General features: G+C 43.8%; 1 protein-coding gene across 1 annotated transcript; it reads right to left on the reverse strand.

Moving 5' to 3' along the window:
* Positions 1-767: 767 nt before the first annotated feature.
* On the reverse strand, positions 768-22,771 carry LOC104222705 (uncharacterized). Its single transcript, XM_070159801.1, has 8 exons — positions 22,102-22,771; positions 21,734-21,904; positions 20,088-20,477; positions 19,596-19,919; positions 19,308-19,484; positions 17,750-17,997; positions 14,934-15,036; positions 768-847 (listed from the first exon to the last, which is right to left on the reverse strand). Exons 1-8 carry the CDS (start codon positions 22,769-22,771, stop codon positions 768-770), a joined length of 2,163 nt encoding a protein of 720 aa, XP_070015902.1.
* Between the last annotated feature and the right edge of the window lie 3,725 nt (positions 22,772-26,496).

Genomic DNA, 26,496 nt, shown 5'->3' on the forward strand with positions numbered 1-26,496 from the left:
GCACAAGTTGATAGTTCTTGGTGAGCCTCGCATTTGTTCGTGTGGGCAGAGATTTTATTTATTATTATAGTCTTTTCTTTGATCTCTTAGAGTCGCTCCATAGTCATTCTTTTATTGTCTTGAGTATTCTTTTGTTATTATAGATTTATGTTGAGTATCGCTCATTCTTATCAAAGTTGGAGATAGAGTTGTATTTCTAGTTGTTAGTGGGTGAAATATTAATGGTAGATATTTGTTTTGGTTAATTGATAAAGTCATTATCGTTTGAATTGATATTAGGATGTTTGGTTGTTGATTTGAGATAGAGAAATTTTTGGGATAGTCCAAAAATAGGGAAAACTCTGTCCGATTTTCTGTAAAATACCGATGAAGCTTACTTGGGGGCACTTGCTCCTAAGTGCCGGTCATGATCCTAAATTGGGTCGTGACAAAATTGGTATCGAAGCTTAGGCTTTAAGTCCCGAGTCATGGAGCAATATTTAGTAGAGTCTTGTTCATGGGTATGTAAGCGCCCATACTTATGATCTTGAGGCTACTGAACATCTAGGAATGTTTTCCCTTCTTTCATTTTTTGATCGTGCGTTGGGATAAATTGAGATTGACTTTAGAATATTTCTTTTGCAAATGGCTAGGACACGCTCACCCTCATCTGTTGGATGTGGTGCTAGACGTGGTACTACCCGGGGTGGCTCAAGTTGGGGTTCATCAAACTAGAAAACAGACTACTCCTCAACCTGAAGTTGGGAACATAGGTCAACCCCAAGCTGCTATGCCAGATCAAGTGCAAGGGCAGGGAGTTCAGGACCTCCATCACCAACGCCAACTGTTGTACCTACTATTGCCTTACCTGCAGACGCAGTGGTAAGGTTGTTGAATGTGTTAGAGGCATTGGTGCCTACTCAGGGTGGAAATTCAGCTCCTCGGCTACTTTACAGACACATGCACCTGCATAAACTCGGACTTTTGAGAATAAGGAAGTACCCCTACAAGCGTTCCTGAAATTGAAATCACCAAAATTCACAGGTTCTATTAATTCAGCAGATCCTCAAAGATTCTTGGATAGGACACTCAAGGCATTACGTACTTGTCACGATTCTAAACTGGACCCAGTCGTGATGGCGCCTATCGTGAAACCAGTCAGCCGACACAAACCCCCAAACCAATTAAACAGTTATAATAGATCATTTAAAGTCATTAATAAGCTAAAAATCCCAAAATAAAGAGTAGAATAGAACAATGCGGAATCAAGTATAGCCCGAATCGGGGTGTCACCGGTCATGAGCATCTAAAATCCATCTAAGAGTATGAAAAGACAACATAGTCCAATACAAGGCTAGTACAAAGTGAAGTAAAGATTGGAAGGAGAAACACTGGGCTGCGAACGCCGAGCAACTACCTAGTCAACTCCAAACAAGCCTGATGGAAGGCAAATCAACACTCGCTAGTATGACCCGAGACTCCTGGATCTACACACAGAGTGCGGGGAGTAATGTGAGTACGCCAACTCAGTAAGTAATAAAAGTAAAGGCAATTGAGAGATAAAAAAACACATGAAACACAACATAATGCTACAACAAAAATAGTACAAAACTAGGACAATGCAATAAAATAGTAAAAGCTCGTAAAAACACATTAGTTCAGTAAAAACCCCTTTAAAATATCTTTCAGTAGTTCAAACGAGTGATGAAAACAGGGAGAAAAAGATAGAAACATAAATCAGCCCTTCGGGCAAAATATCAGCAGAAACAGCCTCTCGGGCTATCTCACAATCACTCGTATCAGCCCTTCGGGCTGTAACATGAACAACAACGGCCCTCGGGCAATATCACATCTCACACTAGGTACCCGCGCTCACTGGGGGTGTGCAGACTCCGAAGGGGCTCCTACAACCCAAGCGCTATATCAAGCCATCTCGTGGCATAATCAAACTAGCCCTCGGCCTCATAATCGTGAATCAGTACAACACTGTTACGGCGCGTAGCCCGATCCCATAGTATCCTCACAACACAAGCCATTGGCCTCACTTAGTCAAAAATCTCTCAAATCACTCGGGCAACAGTAAAACAAGATGCTCAGCGTAAAATATCATTTAAAATGTCAAAACGGAGTAAATATGGTTGAGTTATAAAAATAGTAGAATACAACATGACTGAGTATAATATGAAGTCAAAACAGTGAGAAATAATAGTAAAAATCCCCTAAGGGTCCAAAACAGTTGGCACGAGGCCCAAATATGACATTCAGCCCAAAACATGATAATACTTTTCAAAACACAATGATAGCAAATAGTTTTCAATCAAATACGCGGTTTAACAGTCATATGGGACGGACTAAGTCACAATCCCCAATGGTGTACGACTCCACGCTCGTCATCTAGAGCGTACGTCACCTCAAAGTATCACAACAATGTGAAGTCCGAGGTTTCATACCCTTAGGACAACATTTACAATCATTACTTACCTCTATCCGGTCCAAACTCTAGCCTGCGATGCCTTTGCTCCTTGAATCGGCCTCCGGATGCTCCAAATCTATCCAAAAATAGATTTATACCATCACAATATGCTAAGGTAACAAGGCCCACTCGAAAATAACCAATTTACATCAAAAATTCCGAAATTGATCAAACCTGACCCCCGGGCCCATGTCTCAAATTTCGATAAAAATCACAAAACTGAAATTCTTACACTCTCACGAGTTCATACATATCAAATACATCAAAATCTGACCACAAATGATCTCTCAAATCTCTAATCACAGGTCTCCAACTTCAAGCCCTAGTTCTCCAATTTTTAAGCACCAATTTCCATAAATTTCAAGCTTAATCAGTGAAATAACACCCTAGAAACGGGTTTTAGGTTCAACAATCTTACCTCAACGAAGTTCCCTTGAATTCCCTCTTCAAAAATCTCCCAAAAAGCTCCAAAAATGACTTAGAAATGGTGAAGAAAGGCCAAAAATCGCGAAGTCCATAATTTATATGTTTTGACCCAGCTAAACCGCTTCTGCGGTCATAATCTCACACCTGCGGACCCGCACCTACAGTCCCAGGTGCGCATTTGCGCAAATCACTTAAGCGCCTAAGACCGCACATGCGATCAGAAATCCTACACCTACGCTATCGCAGGTGCGCTCGAACAACCGCTTCTGCGGTTCCAGCTCCCATGCCCATTTCCGCATTTACAACCCTCTGGGCACTTCTGCGAGCCCGCATCTGCGATCCCCAAGCCACAGGTGCGGTTATGATAGACTTTAGCAGCTTCAGCTCTCCAACTCCAACTTCCGTCAACCATCCGAAATCACCCCGAGGCCCCAGGACCCCAATCAAAAGCACGAACAAGTCATATACCACTATCCACACTTATACCAATCTCCGAAACACCTAAAACAACATTGAATCAACCGAATGACATCGGATTCAAGCCTAAGGTTCCAAAAACTTCCGAATTCCGTTTTTGATCAAAACGTCTATCAAACCTCGTCCGAATGACCTAAAATTTTGCATACACGTCAGAAATGACACAACAGATCTACTCTAACTCCCGAAAATCTATTCCGATCCCTATCAAAATCTCACCTATCAACTGGAAAATGCCAAAATTCCAAGTTCACCAATTCAAGCCTAAATCTACTCTGGACCTCCAAAACACATTCCAACCATGCTTCTAAGTCCCAAATCACCTCCTGAAGCTATCCGTATCATAAAAACAAAATTTCGAGATCGAATGCTCACAAGCCAACTTTCGGTTGACTTTCCAACTCAAAGGCTAACTTTAGAGATTAAATATCTCAAACCTTACCAAAACCATTCTAGATTCGAACCGACTAACCCGATACCATATAACACAGATTAACAATGCAATAAAAAGTAGAAATAAGGGAAACAAAGCGGTAACTCATGAAATGACGGGCCGGGTCGTTACATCCTCTCCCTCTTATACAACCGTTCGTCCTCGAACGGGTCAAGAAACGCACCTAAAGCCTCAAACAGGTGAGGATATCTGCTCTGCATCTCCTGCTCGGTCTCCTAGGTAGCCTCCTTCATGGGCCAACCTCTCCACTGCACTTTCATTGAAGCTATATCCTTTGATCTCAACTTTTGAACCTGACACTATCGACACCCCCTTTTTCTATTTGGGTCGAAATCGGGTATACGACATTGGGAGGACAACTCTATTCCCTTTCGAGAATTGGGTTTAGAAGTTGAAGAGTCGCCACCTAATAATTATAGTGCATTAGGACACTTTAAGAAAGGTTTGAGTTGGAAAAGTAGAGTTCGGGTAAGGGCTAGAATTTATCTCGAGGCGAAGGTGTTAGGCACCCCTCAAGATCCACTAGTGTGGTCCCGGCCATGTTACAATTGTGACTTCATATAATCAAATAAGCAATTAGGGGTTCAAATAGAGGGACTTGCATATAACATTGCAAATAAGTTGAAAACTTTTGAAGGTAAGTAGAGAGGGCAGAAATTTATGAAAACGATTTGAATAGTTTTACAAGAAGAGATGAAAGCAAATAAAGGGAGAGGGGTCCTAGGTTTATGATTAATATGGATCACTTCAATGCAATACCCAGCAATCACTCCTCAAAAAAGGGTCGCACGTGATGTTAGTGCACTGGTCATCATATCCATATCTACTCTTCCCACCCCGTTAAGGTATTAAAGCGCGGAATAGTATCGTTACTTATTGTATGCTATTACCCATCCCAATCCTATCAGTCCCGGAGGCATATGGGACTACTAATCCTAAAGGGGAGGGAGATTTGGGTTTTTATGGTTTTAAAAGGATAAAATTCTAGGGCGACAGACAAAACATATAAAGCAGATATGGGAAAACACATAATAGTTAAAAGGCTCAAACATGCCCCCTCACTTAAAGACAGATTGTTTAGCATGTCTTGCATGTATTGGTTATGGTCTGATTAACTTAGAAAAAATGCGTGAGGCAGACTGATTTATTACGTATTTCAGATAAGAAATCCGAATCAGACCTGCCTGCTGGTTGGAATTTAACGAAGTCTGATTCAACTAACTAATTCATCTTATGGCTTGACTAGGTGAAACCTATAGGCATGATATCTAATAATGCAGGAGAGAAATATACTAATTTTACAGAAGAAGACTTATTAATTGCAGGAACATGAGTTATGCAGATGTTCAAGCATTGTTGTTACTAATTTTAGACTTATAAGCGAGTTGAACGATTCTGATTTAGTTGATAGCTCCTATAGGCATGCTTTCTAGGCGTTACTGATTTTAAACGTTTATAGAAGTGCAGAAGTCCTATAGGCATGGTACCTAAAATACTGATTGTTATTTAAACCTATATACACGTTTGCCTAATGATGGATGCATATGCAGAATTCAGGAAACTCTATAGATATGTTCTCTATATGATAGGCAGAAATGCAGAAACCTATAAGCATGGTCTCTATATGAGATGCAGAAGATATAGACATTATATCTATGTATGAAATGCAGAAGCTATAGACATGGTATCTATGTATGAAGTGCAAAAGCTATAGACATGGTATCTATGTATGAAATACAGAAGCTATAGACATGGTATCTATGTATGAAATGCAGAAGATATAGACATGGTATCTATGTATGAAGTGCAGAAACTATAGGCAAGATTTCTAAAATGCAGAAGTGCAGAAACCTATAGACAGGATTTCTAGAATGCAAAAGTGCAGAAGCCTATAGACATGGTTTCTACACATGAAATGCGAAAGTGCAGAACTTGTAAACATGATTCATGAGTAACAACACCTATGGACATACTGTCTACCCTTATGCATACATGAGTGACCCTCCCCTTTTCACTAAAATTACAAATTATTACAGCCCAGAATGAATAAAGAAAAGTAAAATAAAATTACATCAGAAAGCTAAAAATCCCAACCAAGGAGAGCCTGATTCAGACTTCTGTCTGAAGCATGAAGTAAACCAACTCCAAAGATCATATTCCAAAGCCCTTCTCTTATCTAGTATGTGTCAAAAGTTTCCAAGAGTCTCAAAGGGCTCCGGGCAATGCTTACACCCCAAATATATTGCAGAATTAGATTATAGTGCAGTGTGGAATGGCCAGCTCTCAGATGTCCAAGTTCAGAGGGAACTCAAGGTCCCAAAGCAAGGCTCAAAAGAGAGGGGCAAAACTTAAGATTCTAGGAATAGGTGTAAGTGCACAAGGGGGAAGGGAATCAGAGAGAGACAGGGCAAGCTAGTGGTCATGCCCAGCAATTGGGTTGCTGGCACACCCCTGACCAGCCTGCTAGTCAAGCATTGAGAGCTATGATCCATTGTGGTTCAGGTTATAGCCTAGGCAGTAATTAAGATACTGTCAGGCCAAGACCTTAACTCAGGCATATAGAAGGGAATATGGGTAGGGATTCATAACAGAAATAGAAGCAAGGAAGAAAAATATTTAACACAAATTACTGAACATGAGCAGTAAAGTAAACAAAAGTCTGAAGCTGTAGAGTGAACACATAAGGGTGAGGCAGAAAATTAAATAAAAGACATACCAGTTTCAGAGGAAAATAAGTAAGAAAATAGTAGCCTTGAGAGAGCTAAGTTACAAACAAAGTAGTTCCAAAAGATCTCAAGCAAAGCCAAGTATTGAATTCAAACAGTATTGCAAGACAGTAAGTAATCAGAAGTGTTTTTTTCGAGTGTATTTCAGTGTGTGTCTGTGTGTAAGGGTATGCAATTCGAAGTGTGTCAAAGTGCATAAGGGTAGTCCCCTTTTATAGTGTAGAAATCAGGCAGAAATAAGGTAAGATAATAGTTTAAAAATCAATTACACAAGGTTTCCCTTTAATTAAGGGATTCAGATTCAAACGGGTGAAGCCCTTTAAGGAAAGGAATTGAATAAACACTTTGTGCAAAGTATCAAATTGAGGGCAAATACATAAAGGCTATTTAAGGACAGGGTCTTGACAATACATGGTTGTAACATTTAAAGAAATAAAATCAATTAATAGCCAAGAAATCAGAAGTCGAAGATTTTGTATGAATGAACCAAGTCAGAAAGAGGGGAAAGATTTTAACTTAAGGAAAATCAGCAAACAATCAATTAAACCTTTTTAAACAGGAATTCTAAATCAATCACTAGCTTGAAAACCCTTTTGAAGAAAGATTTGTCACATATAAAAGCATATAGACACGGGAAAGAAAGATTGTCATGTTCTTGTGAAATCAGTAGAAAGAGTCTAGTGTAGAAGAATTTAAAAGTTCAGAATTACATGATAACAAAGGGGTCCCAACTCAGTTCAAAGACTCAAAAATTAGTCTGAAAGAGTCAAGGGTTCTCAAATAGAACCCTAGTTCAATCACACAATCAAACCTTAGCAAAACCCCCAAATTCTAGGGTTTCCACCTCGAGTTAAATACATAGATGAGGAGGCAAGTAGTCGAAGCAGGCTGAGAGATTTCTTTGAGAAACTCATGAGAAAACAAGTAAAAATAGTAGAAAGTTCAAAGCAAACAGAGTGAAGAAACTAATTCGAAGTATAATGAGAGTAGAAGAAACAGTAGAGGAAAACATGCTTAAGCAGGTCTTTTTAGAAGAAATTTAAAACAAGGTAAAGTAGAAGAGAAAACAGTAAGCACTTAAGAACATGGTAGAAGGGTACAGTAGGCGAAGCATATCAGAATATAGCAGAACGTATCGAAAAAGCATGTGAGACCATATCATAGAAAACAAAGTAGAAGAAAGGACGGAAAACATAAGAACACAATAGGAAAACATGCGTGATTGATCACGCCCAACTATGCCTTATAAAAAGGACCCTGCAGACGTTGCAAATATAACCAGAGTATTCTGCCCAGAGTCGAATCCACAGAGAGTTAACCTATCAATCACTATCTTTAGACCCACTAAACTCTTGAGAACCAATTTCCCCAAACATGTGAATCACAGTTGATGGTGTCTTCAATAACTAAATTACAAGTAAATAAACAGCTGTAAACTAATGATGCTAAGGTTGTAAACAATAATGAGAAAACGCTAAGGTAATGACTTCCCCTATTGATGGAATCCCTTCTGTTTATGCTTCATACAAATTGACCAACACCTCTCTATCAATCATGAACGCTCATCTTACCGTAAATCTCTCCCGAGTAATCACAGTAATATACTCAATGCACTCTCCCGAGATACATTAGCTAGCTCTAATTAACACGGTTCACTTTAGATTGCACTCAAGGCTTCGTTATCCCTAATCCCGCCTTTAAACCCGCAGTTATAGATCTCTCTTATACTTTGGGAGTGATATTGTTCAACAATAACCTAAATATGCACTCTCTCCCATGTTATGCAGACTAAATAGGCACAACTAACTGAAGATCTTGTCAATTAACTACCACATGCACAAAGTTGCACAAATAAAGATTGAGACTAGCAATTTGTATTCACATAAACAAGAAGTTCATCCCCCAATAGGTTCCATCAAAACCTTAGACAAAGGATTTAGCTACTCATAACTATGGGTAAACAAACTAAAACAATATTCATCATAAAACTTGCAAGAAAAATCAAAGAAAAGAAGAAAGATGTTTTGGGTGATCTCTCACAATTGTTTTTCCTTGCCAAAATACTCTCCAAATCAATACATACCTCTCTTGGGTGAAGTCTAATGTTTAAAATAGGGTTTTGGGCTAAAAATCCCGTGTTTTGCACTTTAGTCCCTGAAGTTCTCCGCCTCCGCCGCGGTTCTGCCGCGGTCGCGGTCAAACCGCGGCCAAACATGCTCTCTGATTCTCACTTTGTCTGCAGCCATCTTCTACCGCGGTTCTGCCGCGGTCGCGGTGGAACCGCGACAGTCCTCTTTCAGTTCTGACTTGAGCTGTTTCACGTGGTTTACTTGACGGAATTTTACGATCGGCCTCTTTTTCTCCATATTTGATCCCAAAAGTACTCCATAGCCTTCTCTGGTCATATATAACCTGCAAAGCATGAAAAACACTAATAAGAGCATTTTGTTATCACTTTTATCATCCAAACTATACAAGAAGGTGGTTATTTAGGGCCTAATTATAGTTAAATTCACCTATTATCAACACCCCACACTTAAACCTTTGCTCGTCCTCGAGCAAGTTAAACCACACTTCTAGGCCTAATCGTTCGATGCATTACCCAATTTTTATTTTTTTATTTTTATTCCACACCCGCCATTATGAAGGAACAACCTAAGCAGTGCAACAGTCATGCCTCAGATGAAGACTCTAACACCATGACACACTCATGCTCACTCTAGTTACTCTAATAGAGGTGAAAACTCACTTTTTCTTCCTGAGTTACATGCCCTCACATCATAATTCTGAGAGAAGTTCCACACACATAAAATTCAAGCAATAAGGAACCAAAGATAGGAAGAATTCACTCACTCTCAGCAAAGAACATTCACATGTCACACAGACACACCATAAGCTTGCCCCTAATGTAGTACTCTACTAATCGAGCTATTTAGTCAAAGATCAAGAGGTCTTTATTTGGTTGTAATGTCGGCTAAGGGACGGGTAAGATATATTTGGATATAGTGACTAACTTCCCTAAGCACTTTTACTACACACTTCCTTTTATTTCAATTTCCATGCTCAGCCCACTCGTTCTTCCACATTTTAGTTCATAGGTGACCCCACTTTTCTTTAGGTGCAACTGTTTTTTTTGCGACTTTTTCAAATTCATTGCACCATTCAAGTATTTCTTTCCTGATTCCCTTTTTTCCTACTTCCTTACCACCCCACACTTTGATTTTTGTATGTTCTTTAGTAATTCAAGTGCTTCTAGGAGGTACAGGTTCAAACAGTCAAACTATTCAAGCACAGGGATATAGGTCATTATAGGGTTATCAACGAACGGGCCTCAGGCTCAAAGGGGTTAACTATGGCAATATATACAGGTGGATTCACAAATATACAGGCTACACAAAGAAATGCCTCAATCATCTCTAAAACCAAACAACTTCTATTTCGCTTTGCAAACACACAGGGCAAGTTCTAGGTATCACATGCAAGCACAGAATACAAGTAATAGCTCACACACACTTGGCATGTAACTCATTTCGAATCAGTTTATTAACATACTCATACGAGCGTTCAAGCAAGACAGGATGTGCAAAATTAAGGCATAGATTTACGAGTCTACAAACGAGCCTAGACGTCGCACCCTCATGTTCGTTTTTGTTATTCTCAGGTGTGTACATCAAGGGTTGCATTCTAGCCTTCACCCATTTTGGTCCTAAAACTAAAAACGAAAAATCTACCTAATCCGATTCAAGAAAAGCCCTTGGAAAAGAACCGTGGTCAAAAGAAAAACCAAGGGAAAATTACTACATTACCTAAAAAAGAAAAAATAAAATAAAATAAAGAAACTACATGGATTACTTCCCTCAAGAGTACTGTCCAAGTGGTCCATCCTAAGGAAGAGTCCTCTATATTTTTTTTAAATCCTACTTTGACCCTCAAGAGACCTGTCGACAAGTGTCCGTCGTTAGGCCAAGTCAGTTACTTCTAATGTGAGTACAGTCAATTATACACAACAACACCAATCAAATACGTCGAGTTATCATGAATCATCGCAGCAACGGGCAAAGCCCGCGTCGACCTTTTATCTAATAAATGCATCCCTTCCAGAAGTCGGGGTTTGTTGCACGTATTAGCTCTAGAATTACTACGGTTATCCGAGTAGTAGATACCATCAAACAAACTATAACTGATTTAATGAGCCATTCGCAGTTTCACAGTCTGAATTTGTTCATACTTACTGTTACGCGGCGCCTTCCTGAGATTCCTTGGAAGGGCGACGTAAGGCTAAGCAACTGATGTCAGTGCAGTTGCTGTCCGCCAACTGAGGTCCCCTCCGTACGCTAGACTAGATTGTCAGTGCCGTACGGGAAAACCAATGTCAAGAGAAATTGAGAGAACAGGAATGAGAATTGAGAATGAAAGAAAGCTTGATTGCATTAATGAAAGCTATTACAGAAAGGAAATGCGGTGTCGAGGGGGAGAGACACCAGTACAGAGAATTGTTTGCTTGCTAGAAAGTTTTGATTGTTTGGTCCCCCTTAATAATGCTTAAAAAAATAATCCAAAGCTACAAGACTAGACTTGATTAAGCTAGAGAAACATAATGAAATTACATGGAATAAAACTACTCTATATTTACAATGAAAAAGACTTAGTTTGCTATAAGGCAGAAAACAGGGCCGTTGTCGGCAGCATAGTCTTTGGCATCAGGGATCTGCGCGCGCGGCATTGTCTGCGCGCGCGGCGCTGTTGGCATCTGCCTGCGGTTGGGCGCTGGCGAGGGATATCGGTGGGGCGACAGAGGCACATGCGCGCTTGTCACTTGGCGCGACCAAGACCACGGGGCCGTCCGTGGCGCTAGGCATTGGAAGGCTTGCTAGGACGCCACGGGGCGCGCCCAAGGGGTCATGGGGCACGGCTGGAAAGCCGCCCATGACATTCTCCCCCACCTGAGTTGGCGACGTCCTCGGCGCCTTACTTGCAAGATAATCTTCAATTAGGCTCTTGTAGGCTTTGAGGTTTGTTCCCCTCTCCCAAGTGTTCTCCTCTGTATCACAGCCCTGCCATTTCACCAAGAACTCCTGGTGATCTTTCCTTGAGGCATGAATCACTCTATCATCAAGGATAGCTTCAACACGCCTTTTCCCGGTTGAATTGGGCCCTCGAATACTGGGTATTGTGAGCTGGCTCCTTGAAGGATCCTCTGTATCTTCCCGAAAAGGTTTCAGGAGGCTGACATGAAAAACAGGATGAATTTTCCACCAAGCTGGGGTATCCACCCGGTATGCAACTTTCCCAATACGCCTTTCAATGGACAAGGGTCCAATATATTTTTGCAATAAGCGAGGGTCATGGACCCCTGCAAATAAGTAACGTTTTGGAATTTTGACCATCACTTTGTCTCCTACTTGGTATTCAACAAAGCGACGATTCTGATCAGCATGCCTCTTCATCCGCTTTTGAGCCTTGACAAGATAGCTCCGCACTATCTCCAAATTTTGCTTCCACTCTTTAGAGAAGCTAGCAGCTCGAGGAGATTTAGACATATTTGGTGCATTGACGGTGTGTGGGAGTAGCGGTTGCTGTCCGGTAACAATTTCAAAAGCGCTTTTGTTTGTACTAGAGCTCTTTTGTGAATTGAAACACAGTTGAGCAGCATCCAGAAGCTTCACCCAATTCTTCTGCGATCCGGTTACAAAATGACGCAAATATTCCTCCAACATACCATTGAACCGCTCCGTCTGGCCATCAGATTGCGGATGAAAACTTGAGCTGTGATTCAGCTTCGACCCAAGACACTTAAAGAGTTGGGTCCAAAAGTTGCTAGTGAAGCGTGAGTCACGATCACTAACAATATCTTTGGGTAGGCCCCAATATTTGACGACATGAGAGAAGAAGAGTCGAGCTGTATCTTCTGCTGATATATATTGTGGGGCAGCAATAAAGGTAGCATATTTGGAAAACCGATCTACCACAACCAAGATAGTTGTTAGATCTCCGACCTTGGGCAATCCGGTGATGAAATCCAGGGAAACACTTTCCCAAGGTCTCTTTGGGACAGCTAGTGGTTCCAAGAGTCCCGCCTGTGTTAAGCGGTCTGACTTGTCCTTCTGGCATACTAGACAAGTCTTCACATACTGAGCAACGTCATCGGCCATTTGAGGCCAATAATATGCACGGCGAAGTAACGCCATGGTGCGTTCTTCACCGGGATGGCCGGCCCACAGAGTATCATGACATTCCGCTAGAAGAGTCCTTCGTAGATCTCCTCCTTTAGGAACATAAAGTCGGTTCCCTTTCACTTTCAGAAAACCATCTTCCATGTAGAACTGGCGAGTCTTGCCTTGTCCTACCAAATCAACCAAATACTGTGAAGCAGGATCTCTGATGAGTAGATCTTGTATCTGGTCCTTGATGGAGGTGGCTACCTCGCTCCCCCTTAGGGTGGCGAGTAAGCACACTGATGCTAGATCAGCTCTCCGACTGAGCGCATCAGCAACATGATTGGTCTTCCCACTTCGGTATTCCAGGTTGAAGTGGAATTCAGCTAGGAGTTCCTGCCACCTGGCCTGTCGACCATTCAACTTCGGCTGGGTCATGAAATGGCTAACAGCTGTGTTGTCTGTCTTGACCACGAACGGGGTTCCCAGCAGATAGTGCCTCCAGAGGCGCAAGCAGTGGACGACAGCCAATAATTCTTTCTCATGGGCGGCATAGCGCCGCTCTGCATCTTTTAGCTTCCGGCTCTCGTACGCCACAGGATGCCCTTCTTGTAGCAAGACGCCACCGAGGGCATAGTCAGATGCATCTGTTTGTACTTCGAATGGCTTGGCCAGATCAGGAAGGGCCAAGACGGGGCTACTAGACATAGCCGCTTTCAATGCGTTAAAGGCCTCCGCTCGCTTGGGTCCCCATTCCCAAGGCGTGATCTTCTTGAGGAGTTCTGTCAATGGTACTGCAATGAGGGAGTAGTTTTTCACGAATCGCCGATAGAAATTGCATAGACCAAGGAACGCCCTCAAGGCGTGGATATCCTTAGGTGGCGGCCAATCTGTGATTGCCTGAATCTTCTGCTGGTCCATCTTGATCCGCCCTTCCCCAATGACATGTCCGAGGAAGTCAATTTGCTTTTGAGCAAAGGAGCACTTAGATAGCTTCGCATATAGTTCATGCTCCCGCAATCGAGCTAGGACCTTCCGCAAGTGCATCAGGTGTTCCTCCAATGTTTGGCTATATACCACAATGTCATCCAAGTAGACCACCACGAATTCATCAATGTACTCCCGGAAGACTTGGTTCATCAAAGTGCAAAATGTAGCTGGGGCGTTAGTCAAGCCGAATGGCATAACTAGGAAATCGTACGACCCATATCTTGTCACACAGGTCGTCTTGTGCTCATCACCCTCTGCAATCCGAACTTGCCAATAACCTGTCTTCAGGTCTATTTTGGTGAACACTGTCGCACCACCCAGTCTATCGAACAAGTCTGCCATTAACGGAATAGGGTACTTGTTCTTCACAGTAATTTTGTTTAGAGCCCGATAGTCCACACAGAGTCGTAGACTACCATCATGTTTCTTTTGGAATAGCACAGGGGACCCGTATGGGGATTTGGAGGGCACGATAATCCCTGTGTCTAGCATTTCCGTCAATTGTCTCCGAAGTTCGGTGAGTTCGGGTTGTGACATTCTGTAAGGCGCCCGGGCAGGTGGCTTCGCGCCCGGCACCAGCTCAATTTCATGATCCACAGTGCGCCTAGGCGGTAGTCGCTTTGGCATGTCTTGTGGCATGACATCTTCAAACTCTAGTAGTAGCTCCTTCACGGGTTCAGGAATGGGACCCGAGGAGCATTCTACATCTTCGATGCAGAGGGTTGCCAGGAACGTAGGTTCGTTTCTTTTGACCCCCTTCTTCAACTGCAAGGCCGAGATGTTTTCAACGGCCATCTTCATGGGCATGCACGGGATAACGCAGGGCTTGGCCCCGTTTGCTCCCATCATCAGTAACATGTCAGCATACGGTACAGGCATGGTGTTGGTTTGCCTCAGGAATTCCAATCCAACTATCAACTCGAAGTCATCTATGATCACCACGCGCAAGTTGAATTTTCCTTCGTAAGGGCCAAGCTTCATCGGTACTTCTTTGGCTATTCCACCCACTGGCTGGGGAGGTGAGTTGATAGCCTTGACACGGCCTCTACCTTTCCCTACGACTAGACCAAGGCGCTCCACCTGAGTCGAGGCTAAGTAGTTGTGGGTAGCACCCGTGTCTACCATGGCCCGAATGGGCTTGCCATTCACCTTCATCTCAACGAACATTAAGGTCCTCTCGTGCTTAAGAGGAGTCTCATCATCCGCCTTCTTTTTCCCTTTCTTGGTGACGGGACATGGGTCCTTCTTCTTACGGATACCAGCACTAGTCTCTGCTAATGCCTCAGAAATGGAGCCAACAATTGCATTGAAGGCACCTACGGGTTCAGTCTGATCCGCATCGTCTGAATCGTCATCCTGTCCCATCATCAAAAGTCTGATGGGCATTCATCTGTGCATGTGGGCACTCATTGTTCCAATGTGGTCCGCCACAATGACGGCACCCTGAAGGAGGCTTCCTCCCCCGATCATTGTTGTTAGATGCAGCACTGTTGCTGCCTGTGGAGGGAGCCTTAGGTTTGGTTGAGTTCCGATCTCCCCCACTTCTGCTAGGGCCACCATTGCTAGACTGGCCCCCTTTGAATCCCGCTCGGGTAGGCGGTTGAGGCCTATCCTTCCGAGCTTCCATTTGATAGTCCCCAAGGCATTCAGCTGCTTGGATCGCCTTGGGCAGGGTATCTACCCGTTGCCTTTGTAGCTCCATACGGGCATAAGGTTTCAGCCCTTCTAGGAAAGTGAAGAGCTTGTCTTTGTCCCCCATGTCGCGTATGCTTAGCATGAGCGCGGAGAATTCCCGCACGTAGTCCCGCACAGATTTGGTCTGACGGAGCTCCCGTAGCTTTCTCCTTGAATTGTATTCAACATTTTCGGGGAAGAATTGTAGGCGGATGGCTGCCTTCAGTTCTGCCCATGTTTCGAGAGCATCTTCACCGGCCTTGATGGCTTCGTATTTCACCCGCCACCAGAGTTTAGCATCACCCTGAAGATACATGGCAGCAGTTGCTACCTTCTTGGCTTCTTCTAGGCCCCCAACAGCATCAAAATATTGTTCGACATCAAAAATGAAGGTTCTCCACTTCCTTGGCATTCCTAGCTCCACTGTATGGCTTTGGCTCAGGAATTTTCAGTTTTTGTGTCGCGGAGGTGGGGTTTGCAGCGCCCCCGACCTGGTTTCCACCGCCTCGCAGTAGGCCCTGTAAGGCAGCATTGACAACATTGAGCTTGTCTGTCAAGTCGTCAATAGTTTGTTGCATGGCAGTCACCCTATCTGCCTCTTGTGCCCTGTAAGCTAAATCCTCGGCACGCTCCTGTTGGAGTCCCTCGAATTTGCCAAAAATTTCGGCTGCCTCTGTGGCTGCCGTTTGCCGATCTCCCTCGGAGTCACGACTGATGTTTTCTATGTCAACTTCGGCCTGGAGCACCCTGCGGTCCAGGTCATCCAACCTTTGCCCTAGGCTGGTTCTTAGTTCAGGCACCGTATCCATGATGGGCAGTAATCCGTCAACCGTCTGTTCAAGGGCCGCAATGCGGTCCCCATGATTCACCATGGTCAGAAATGGTGGTAATGGCAATGCGTTCCCTCGTCCGATGTCGAGCCTAGGCTCTGATACCAACTGTTACGCGGCGCCTTCCTGAGATTCCTTGGAAGGGCGACGTAAGGCTAAGCAACTGATGTCAGTGCAGTTGCTGTCCGCCAACTGAGGTCCCCTCCGTACGCTAGACTAGATTGTCAGTGCCGTACGGGAAAACCAATGTCAAGAGAAATTGAGAGAACAGGAATGAGAATTGAGAATGAAAGAAAGCTTGATTGCATTAATGAAAGCTATTACAGAAAGGAAATGCGGTGTCGAGGGGGAGAGACACCAGTACAGAGAATTGTTTGCTTGCTAGAAAGTTTTGATTGTTTGGTCCCCCTTAATAATGCTTAAAAAAATAATCCAAAGCTACAAGACTAGACTTGATTAAGCTAGAGAAACATAATGAAATTACATGGAATAAAACTACTCTATATTTACAATGAAAAAGACTTAGTTTGCTATAAGGCAGAAAACAGGGCCGTTGTCGGCAGCATAGTCTTTGGCATCAGGGTCTGCGCGCGCGGCATTGTCTGCGCGCGCAGCGCTGTTGGCATCTGCCTGCGGTTGGGCGCTAGCGAGGGATATCGGTGGGGCGACAGAGGCACATGCGCGCTTGTCACTTGGCGCGACCAAGACCACGGGGCCATCTGTGGCGCTAGGCATTGGAAGGCTTGCTAGGACACCACGGGGTGCGCCCAAGGGGTCATGGGACACGGCTGGAAAGCCGCCCATGACAATACGCATGTGTAGGCCCTCCACCGAGGTGCAGAGATCCGCGACCTCTTCCTCCATAGTACGCAACATAGGCTGGGTGGACTGTGATCTGAATAAGCCTGTCCCAGCATGGGGGTGCCGAGAGAGTCTTGCACTGTCATAGGATCTCCTGGATGGTGCCATGGGAACCGGGTCATCATCCTCATCATCGATCTAAATGGTGGTGCGTGCACTCCTGCCCACTCTGATGCCCGAAGCTTTGAAAGCTGCTTTAGGGGACAACGCTCCATCAGTAGGATTGGTGGGGACATTCTTCAGTAGGCACAATGTAGTCACCAGGGAGGGGAAGTAGAATCCCTTTGACCTCAGCGGGGACCGTATGATCATTTCATCACCAATAAGTCTTGCAGTATCAAAATCTTTCTTTGTGACGAAGCACCACGTCAAGAGGGCTCCTTGGAAGTTCACGTCAGTCGTGTTGCCTGAGGGCAAGAACCGGCTGTAAATGATAGTGAGCCAACACTTAGCCAAATGGGTGAATGAATTGGAGTTCAGGGTGATATGGTCACGTATCTAGATCGGTTGCCCCCTGCGTAGAGTGCATCAGTCATAATATCCCAAGTGACTCCTGGTGCGTCCTGGTAATAGTCGACGTCACCAGTAAACCGGGGCAGCCGCAACACCTTTTGAATAGTTTCAACTGAGGCATCTACCCATTTTCCCCATACAGTCACCTCCCGCAACGTATGTGATGGTCAGTTCGCGTAGAACTCTCTTACAAGCATCCTGTTCACCGTTTTAGGTTCATCAAATAAGAACTCCATTTCCCTCCGCTGGATTTCCTCATATATCTCCTCCTTTTCTACATGGAGGGCTGCCCTGTCAATCGGAATCTCAGGGATGAAGCTCTTTGAGGCCTTGGCATGAAAGTCGTCCTCTGCCAATTCTGATTCGAACCGTGAGGCATCATATGTAGGCTGTTGGGATGTGCCTGCCGATCTCTTTTGCTTCTTACGAGCCATATGACCTGCAAAGAATACAAAAGAACCATCAAATATATCCTACATGCGCCAGCCGGATGGTTACTCAGACTTCACCACCCGATGGCACCAAATAATATCCCCCATTTATTCCATTCATACACTATGCCAAACCCCCAACTAGTGAGGTGTTCCAGGTTACAACCTCCACAATGGCCCCACAACTTTCTTACAAATTCTGGCATACAACACCCCACGCTTACTCCCTCAAGTGATTCACGTTAAATATAACACCACCACAACCTAGGATAGGCACAAAATGCCTCAAAATAGCACCACAAGCCCCAAATTTTCGGTCAAAAAGGGCCCTCCACCAAACTACACCGCAAAAATTATTTCTAGGCCTCCAAATCATCTAAACAACCCCCACAATTGCAGTATAAGAAAGACCCAACTATTTTAGCACCAAACAAATCCACAAGAAGCAAATACAATAATAAAAATAGAGAAGAAGCAAAAATTGAAAGAAAATCTACACTATTCCGACCTAGGGTTTAACTAAACTAGTTTAGACTAAATTACACTAATTAGAAGAAGAAATAGAATCAAAAAGAAGAGAACACTTACTTGATGAAGGTTGGAAGGGGTGGGTAGTGGTGAGAGGAGGTGTGGAGAAGATAACAATGGCGGTTTTTTTTGGGAGTGAGGGAGGGATTTCAGAGATAAAGAGAAGAGAGGATTTGGGTTTATTTTTTTTTATTTTGGGGGGCGTTCTGTTTCTGAATAGGGAGGGGGAATAATTGTTTTGGGGTGGGTGCAGGGTTAGGTGAATTAGAAAGGGGGGTGAATTAATAAAATTTTTTTTTTGCATACCTGGGCCCGACGGGGTCTGCCGCTGTTCTGCCACGGTCACGGTTGAACCACGGTAGACGAAGTTCAGAGAGGGGTTCCCACCGCGGTTCTACTGCGGTCGCGGTGGAAACACGGTGAACGAAGTTCAGAGGGGGTCTCTAACCGCGGTTTGACCGCGTTCTTGGCAGTTGTCTGATTTTTTTGATTTTTTTTCCATATAATGTGTTACACTTACAACAATTTCGTGGGTTGCCTCTCACGCAGCACCTGATTTAACATCGCGACACGATGCAAGATGAGCGTATTTAAGGCTCGCTCGACCTCTGTGGTTCAGTCAGGTGCAGCTCAAACACTTTATTTTTCTCGCTCATGCCCACATATGGCTTCAATATTTGACCATTGACTCTGAATGTACGAGAGTCATTCTCTGTGGCAATCTCAATAGCTCATGAAGGGAAAACTTCAACTACTCAAAATGGTCCAGACCATCGTGACTTAAGTTTACCTGGGAACAGACGTAGTCTTGAGTTGTATAGCAATACCATGTCCCCGGGTTTGAAATTTCTCTCAACAATGTTCTGGTCGTGCATCCTCTTCATTCTCTCCTTGTACAATTTTGTGCTCTCAAAAGCAAGATATCTGAACTCCTCGAGCTCATTCAATTCAGTGACTCTTGACGTGCCTGCAGCTTCCATGTCCAAGTTCAGCTATTTCAATGCCCACCACGCTTTATGTTCAAGTTCCACTGGCAGGTGGCAGGCCTTCCTAAACACCAACTTGTATGGTGACATACCAATTGGAGTTTTGAAGGCAGTTTTGTAAGCCAGTGCATCATCTAGCTTCCTTGCCCAATCAGTTCTTGTGGCGTTCACAGTTTTGGTTAACACACTCTTGATTTCTCTGTTGGACACTTCAACCTGTCCACTAGTTTGTGGGTGGTAAGGAGTAGCCACCTTGTGGCGCACATCATACTTAGCAAGCAACTTTTCAAAGGCCCTGTTGCAGAAATGAGTGCCTCCATCACTGATAATTGCTCGTGGTGTCCCAAAGCGGGTGAATATGTTCTTCTTTAGAAATCCCACCACCACTTTTGCATCATTGGTGGGTAACGCCGCAGCTTCCACCCATTTGGACACATAGTCTACAACAACAATAATGTACTTATTGCCATAGGAGCTGACGAAGGAACCCATGAAGTCAATCCCCTAGACGTCAAACACTTCCACCTCTTGAATTGGGCTCATGGGCATCTCGTGGCGTCGAGAAATGTTCCTGGTCCGCTGACATTCATTGCATCCCTTCACCCATAGGTGCGCATCTTTAAACATTGTCGGCCAGAAGAATCCAGCCTCTAGCACCGTTGCCGTTGTCCTAACCCCTCCAAAGTGTCCACCATACGGCGATGCGTGACACGCCTGCAAAACAGAAAATTGCTCTATCTCGGGGACACATCTCCGGATCATATTATCAAGGCATATTCTAAACAGATAAGGTTCATCCCAGTAATACTGGCCGCTTTCACGAAAAAATCTTTTCCTTTGGACCGATGAAAGGTCATGAGGAACTATACCACTGGCCAGGTAATTAGCAAAGTCTGCATACCATGGCGCTTCCTGATGAGTGGTGGCGAGCAGCTGCTCGTCAGGAAAAGTTTCTTGTATTTCCTCAACCTCAACTACATTTTCAGCTCCCTCAAGTCATGATAGATGATTAGTGACTTGATTCTCAGTGCCCTTACGGTCACGAATCTCAAGATCGAACTCTTGCAATAGCAACACCTAACGAATCAGGCGTGGCTTAGATTCTTTCTCTTCTATTAAGTACCTGAGAGCTGCATGGTCAGTATATACAATTACCTTGGACCCTATCAGGCAGGATCAGAACTTGTCAAACGCGAACACTACAACCAACATCTCCTTTTCAGTCACAGTGTAGTTCAACTGGACTCCACTCAGCGTTCTACTAGCATAGTAGATTGGGTGCATCAGTTTGTCTTTCCGTTGGCCCAACACTGCTCCCACTGCATAGTCACTGGCATCACACATTAGTTCGAACGGTTGCTCCCAGTTGGGGGCAACAATGATGGGTGTTGTGACCAGTCTCTTTTTCAACTCCTTAAATGCTACCCTGCAATCATCAGAAAACAAAAACGGGTGATCTTTTTCTAACAACTTACAGAGAGGATTAGCGATTTTGGAGAAGTCTTTTATGAACCTCCGGGAAGCTTCTGATGGCTTTGACTGAAGTTGGTGGAGGCAGCTTTGCTATTACATCAACTTTTGCATGATCCACCTCTATTCCCTTGCTTGACACCCGGTGCCCCAAGACTATGCCTTCTTGTACCATGAAATAGCACTTCTCCTAGTTCGGGACCAAGTTAGTCTCGATGCACCGTTTCAGCACACACGTCAGATTTATCAGGCACTCATCAAATGAATTCCCCACCACTGAGAAGTCATCCATGAACACCTCTATTATGTCCTCAACCATGTCAGTGAATATGGCCATCATGCACCGTTGGAATGTGGCAAGTGCGTTGCATAGGCCAAAGGGCATCCGTCTAAAGGCATAAATGCCATACGGGCATGTGAAGGAGGTCTTCTCTCTATCCTCCGGTGCAATGGAGATCTGATTGTACCCTGAGTACCCATCTAGAAAACAGAAGTGTGACCTCCCTGCCAATCTGTCCAACATCTGATCAATGAAGGGAAGTGGGAAGTGGTCTTTCCGGGTGGCTAGATTCAACTTTCGATAGTCCATACAAATTCTCTAGCATGTGATGGTTCTTGTTGAGATCAACTCATTGTTTTCATTTGTCACAACCGTCATGCCACCCTTTTTAGGAACACATTGCACTGGGCTTACCCAGCTGCTGTCAGAGATTGGGAAAATAATTCCCGCATCCAACCACTTTATCACCTCCTTCTTCACCACTTCCTTCATGTTGGGGTTCAGCCTCCTCTGATGTTCCCTGGAAGGTTTGTGCCCCTCTTCCAGCAGAATTTTGTGCATGCAGTAGGCGGGGCGGATCCCCCTGATGTCTGTCATGGTCCACCCCATGACAGTTTTGCACTCCTTTAGTACCTGTAAAAGTTTTTGAACCTGCACATCTAACAAACTAGATGAGATAATAATAGGTAATGTGGAGTCAGGTCCCAGAAATTCATACCTGAGGTGGGCTGGCAATGGCTTTAACTTCAGCTTTGGTGGTTCTTCAATGGATGGCTTAGCTGGAGGAGTTTCTCTCTTTTCTAAGTGCAAGGGCTCAAACTCTAGATTTCTCTCCCAGAACCCTCTACCTTCCAATGCCAACACCCATTCCGCCAAATCCTCACCATTCACTTCATCTAAGTTCATCAAACATGCAGCAAGGGGGTCCTCAATTGTCAACACCTCATCATCGGACTCTACAATTACATCCACGACATCAATAAGAGAGCAATTGGCGAACTCGCTTGGTCGCCTCATAGACTTCTGCACATTGAATGTTATTTCCTCATCATTGAGTCTCATTTTGAGCTCCCTAGTCTCACAGTCAATCAGAGCTCTCCCCGTGGACAAGAATGGTCTTCCTAAGATTATAGGAATCTCTTTATCCACTTTGCAATCCAAGATCACAAAATCTGCAGGGAACACAAATTTCCCCACCTGAATAAGCACATCATCAAGGATACCGAATGGACGCTTCACAGTCCTGTCGTCCAGCTGCAACAACATGGAGGTGGGTCTAGCTCTCCCAATGCCCAACCTCTTATAGATAGACAGGGGCATAAGATTAATGCTGGCCCCTAAATCACAGAGCGTCTTAGCAAAGGCGAAATTTCCAATGGTGCATGGAATTGTAAAGCTACCTGGATCAGACAGCTTTTCAGCAATAGGTCTCGTCACCACTGCACTACAGGTCTGAGTAAGTGTAACCGTAGCCAAGTCTTGAAAATCAAATTTCTGGGACATCAAGTTCTTTATCATTTTTGCGTACCAGGCATCTCCTTTAAAGCTTCAATCAGTGGAATATTTACCTGGATTTGTTTGAGCATTTCAAAGAACTTTTTATACTGCTCCTCCTTTTGATGCTTGGCCAGCCTCTGTGGAAAGGGTGCAGGAGGTCTCTTCTTCCCAATCACTTGGGACTTCTCTTTATCAGCTACTATTTCAACTACTGGCTCTTCAACTGGCTCAGCTACTTTCTCGGTCTCCTGCTGAATGTTCTTTTCTTCCTGAGCAGGCTAGACTGTCACCTCTGTCAGTATCGTAGACTCATCCAGCTCAATGGGCACTGGAATGAATGTCTCAGCTTGTACATTTTCTCGAGCTCTCTCTTGTTCTACATCTAGATCCCTGCCATTACGGAGACTCACCGCCATCAGCTGCTTTGGGCCTGATCTTTTGGATTAATCTGGGTGTCTGCAGGTAATGTCCCTTGAGGATGATTGTTCAGAGACATTGAAATTTGGCCCAATTGCACTTCAATATTTTTGATTGCTGCGTCCTGTGCATCTACTCTTTCATTTATTTTTGCATTGGACCCAATAACCTGCTGCATCATTGCTTCAAGTCTAGTGAACCCATCTTCTTGCCTTCCACCATGCTGTTGCTGAGGTGAGGGATACCCTTGCTGCTGATTGTTGTACCCCTGTGGCCTTGGATAAGGTGTCATATTGTTGGGAGGTCTCATACCTCCCATGCTTCCAGCGTTGTACTGTGGCTGAGGTGGTTTGTATGGATGCTGAGTTTGCTAACCCCAGTTCTAATTGCCCCGTCTCTGGCCTCCATAGTTTGACACATAGTTCATGTCTTCAGGGTGCTGATGATGATGATCATGTTCTGCATTCCAAGGATTACCAACTGGCTGATTAATGCAAGATGTGCACAAGCCCCCATTGGTAGTATCTACTATGTGCACTTGCTGTTTTTGCCCTGATTCCTCCACCTTTTTGGTGAGTATGCTCATCTGTGTCAAGAGGGTCACCAGATTTTCAGCCATGGAATTTGATGGGTCAAAAGGCACTGAGTGCACCACTGGAGTGATAGGTGCATTCCTCGTCGTCCACCCCGAATTCTGAGCCATTTTGTCAAGCAGACTCACCTTCTCTCCAAGTTTTGCTCAAAAATGCCCCACCAGCTGAGGCATCTACAATGTTCTTCATGCTATCTGATAGTCCCATGTAAAACTGTTGTCCCAACATCTGATTTGGAATACCATGGTGTGGACATATAACCAACATTCCTTTAAACCGGCTCCATGTCTCATGCAGTGTCTCCATTGGTTTCTGTTTAAAGCTCATGATCTCATCAATTTGTTGAGCTATTTTGTTGGGCGGGTGGAACTTGATGCGAAATTGCTTGACTAACTCATCCCAAATTTCTATAGAGTTTATGGGGAGTGAGTTTAGCCAGACTTGAGCAGCTCCTATCACCGAGAATGGAAATAATAACAGCCTGATTGCTTCCAGAGTTACGTTGGGTTGCCTTTGAGTTTTGCAAATCGACAGGAAGTTCTTCAAGTGTTGCTGAGGATCTTCAGCTGGTATCCTAGAAAATAGTCCCTTGTTTTGCAACAAGTGTAGCATGTTGTTCATGATCTGGAACGATTCAGCTTGTATCGCGGGCACAACAATGGTAGTGGCCATATTGTCAGCTGTGGGTTGTGCCCAGTCATATAGTGCAGCCTCAGGCACAGGAGGTGCCATATCTTTGACGTTTTCGTTGATGTTGTCTACGTCACCCATGTCAATTTCGAGTTTGTGTGTTTGATGAGGTTGTTGAAGTCTTTTGTTGGCACGGTTCAATATCCGGAATGTTTTCTCGGGGTCTGAGAGTCCTTCAAGTAGTTCTACAGTCCTCGTAGAGTTTCTAGGCATACACCTGTGCAACCACGTCAACAACTGTAAAAAATTTCAATCAAAAATTTGGTGTAGAGAAAACTGACTACACTATGAATTTTTGTATTTCTATCAATGGTAATTGATAATTCCGTTAACTCCCCGGCAACGGCGCCAAAATTTGATCACGCCCAACTATGCCTTATAAAAAGGACCGTGCGGACGTTGCAAATATAACCTGAGTATTCTGCCCAGAATCGAATCCACAAAGAGTTAACCTATCAATCACTATTTTTAGACCCACTAAACTCTTGAGAACCAATTTCCCCAAACGTTTGAATCACAGTTGATGGTGTCTTCAATAATTAAAATTGCAAGTAAATAAACAGCTGTAAACTAAGGATGCTAAGGTTGTAAACAATAATAAGAAAACACTAAGGTAATGACTTCCCCTATTGATGGAATCCATTCTATTTATGCTTCATACAAATTGACCAACACCTCTCTATCAATCATGAACGCTCATCTTACCGTAAATCTCTCCCGAGTAATCACAGTAATATACTCAATGCACTCTCTTGAGATACACTAGCTAGCTCTAATTAACACGGTTCACTTTAGATTGCACTCAAGGCTTCGTTATCCCTAATCTCGCCTTTAAACCCGCAGTTATAGATCTCTCTTATACTTTAGGAGTGGTGTTGTTCAACAATAACCTAAATATGCACTCTCTCCCAAGTTATGCACACTAAATAGGCACAGCTAATTGAGGATCATGTCAATTAACTACCACATGCACAAAGTTGAACAAATAAAGATTGAGACTAGCAATTTGTATTCACATAAACAAGAAGTTCATCCCCCAATAGGTTCCATCAAAACCTTAGACAAAGGATTTAGCTACTCATAACTATGAGTAAACAAACTAAAACAATATTCATCATAAAACTTGCAAGAAAAATCAAAGAAAAGAAGAAAGATGTTTTGGGTGATCTCTCACAATTATTTTATTTTGCCAAAATACTCTCCAAATCAATACATACCTCTCTTGGGCGAAGTCTAATGTTTAAAATAGGGTTTTGGGCTAAAAATCCCGTGTTTTGCACTTTAGTCCCTGAAGTTCTCCGCCTCCGCCGCGGTCGCGGTCAAACCGCGGCCAAACATGCTCTCTGATTCTCACTTTGTCTGCAGCCATCTTCTACCGCGGTTCTGCCGCGGTCGCGATGGAACCGCGACAGTCCTCTTTCAGTTCTGACTTGAGCTGTTTCGCGTGGTTTACTTGACGAAATTTTACGATCGGCCTCTTATTCTCCATATTTGATCCTAAAAGTACTCCATAGCCTTCTCTGGTCATATATAACTTGCAAGCATGAAAAACACTAATAAGAGCATTTTGTTATCACTTTTATCATCCAAACTATACAAGAAGGTGGTTATTTAGGGCCTAATTATAGTTAAATTCACCTATTATCAGTGATAAAAGGGAAACCTAAGAACACAGTAGAAGAACATGCGTGGTAAAAAGAAAACCTAAGAACATAGTAGAGGGCAACTACACACAAAGAAAAGGAAAAGAAAAGTCAGAGAAACATTTTAAGCATTTTCAAAAAACCCTAAATCGAAAAGAGGTGATTTTGAAAGTAATTTTTGAAAGAAAAGTTGGGGAAATCGTTTGAAAACACTAGTAAAGCATGGATACACAACAGATCTAAGAAAAATCGGAGAAAACCTCGAATAGTTAGGGTTTCAGAAGAACCCTAGAATGAGAAAGGCTTTGAAAAGGTCCGATCGGAGTCGGAGAAAATCAGAATCAGGCTCAGAAGACCAGGCGCCACCGGAGCAAGGTCAGAGATGGCCGTAGAACCTTGAATC

This window comes from Nicotiana sylvestris, chromosome 10 (assembly GCF_000393655.2).
Source record: "Nicotiana sylvestris chromosome 10, ASM39365v2, whole genome shotgun sequence".
Classification (NCBI taxonomy): domain Eukaryota; kingdom Viridiplantae; phylum Streptophyta; class Magnoliopsida; order Solanales; family Solanaceae; genus Nicotiana; species Nicotiana sylvestris.

Coding starts and splice junctions, on each gene's coding strand:
- LOC104222705 (XM_070159801.1), bottom strand. CDS start 22,771: ATGATAAAGAACTTGATGTCCCAGAAATTTGATTTTCAAGACTTGGCT. Junction 21,905..22,101: donor ATGGGTGTTGGCATTGGAAG/GTAGAGGGTTCT, acceptor TTAGATGTGCAG/GTTCAAAAACTTTTACAGGT. Junction 17,998..19,307: donor AAGACTACGTCTGTTCCCAG/GTAAACTTAAGT, acceptor TATTCTTTGCAG/GTCATATGGCTCGTAAGAAG.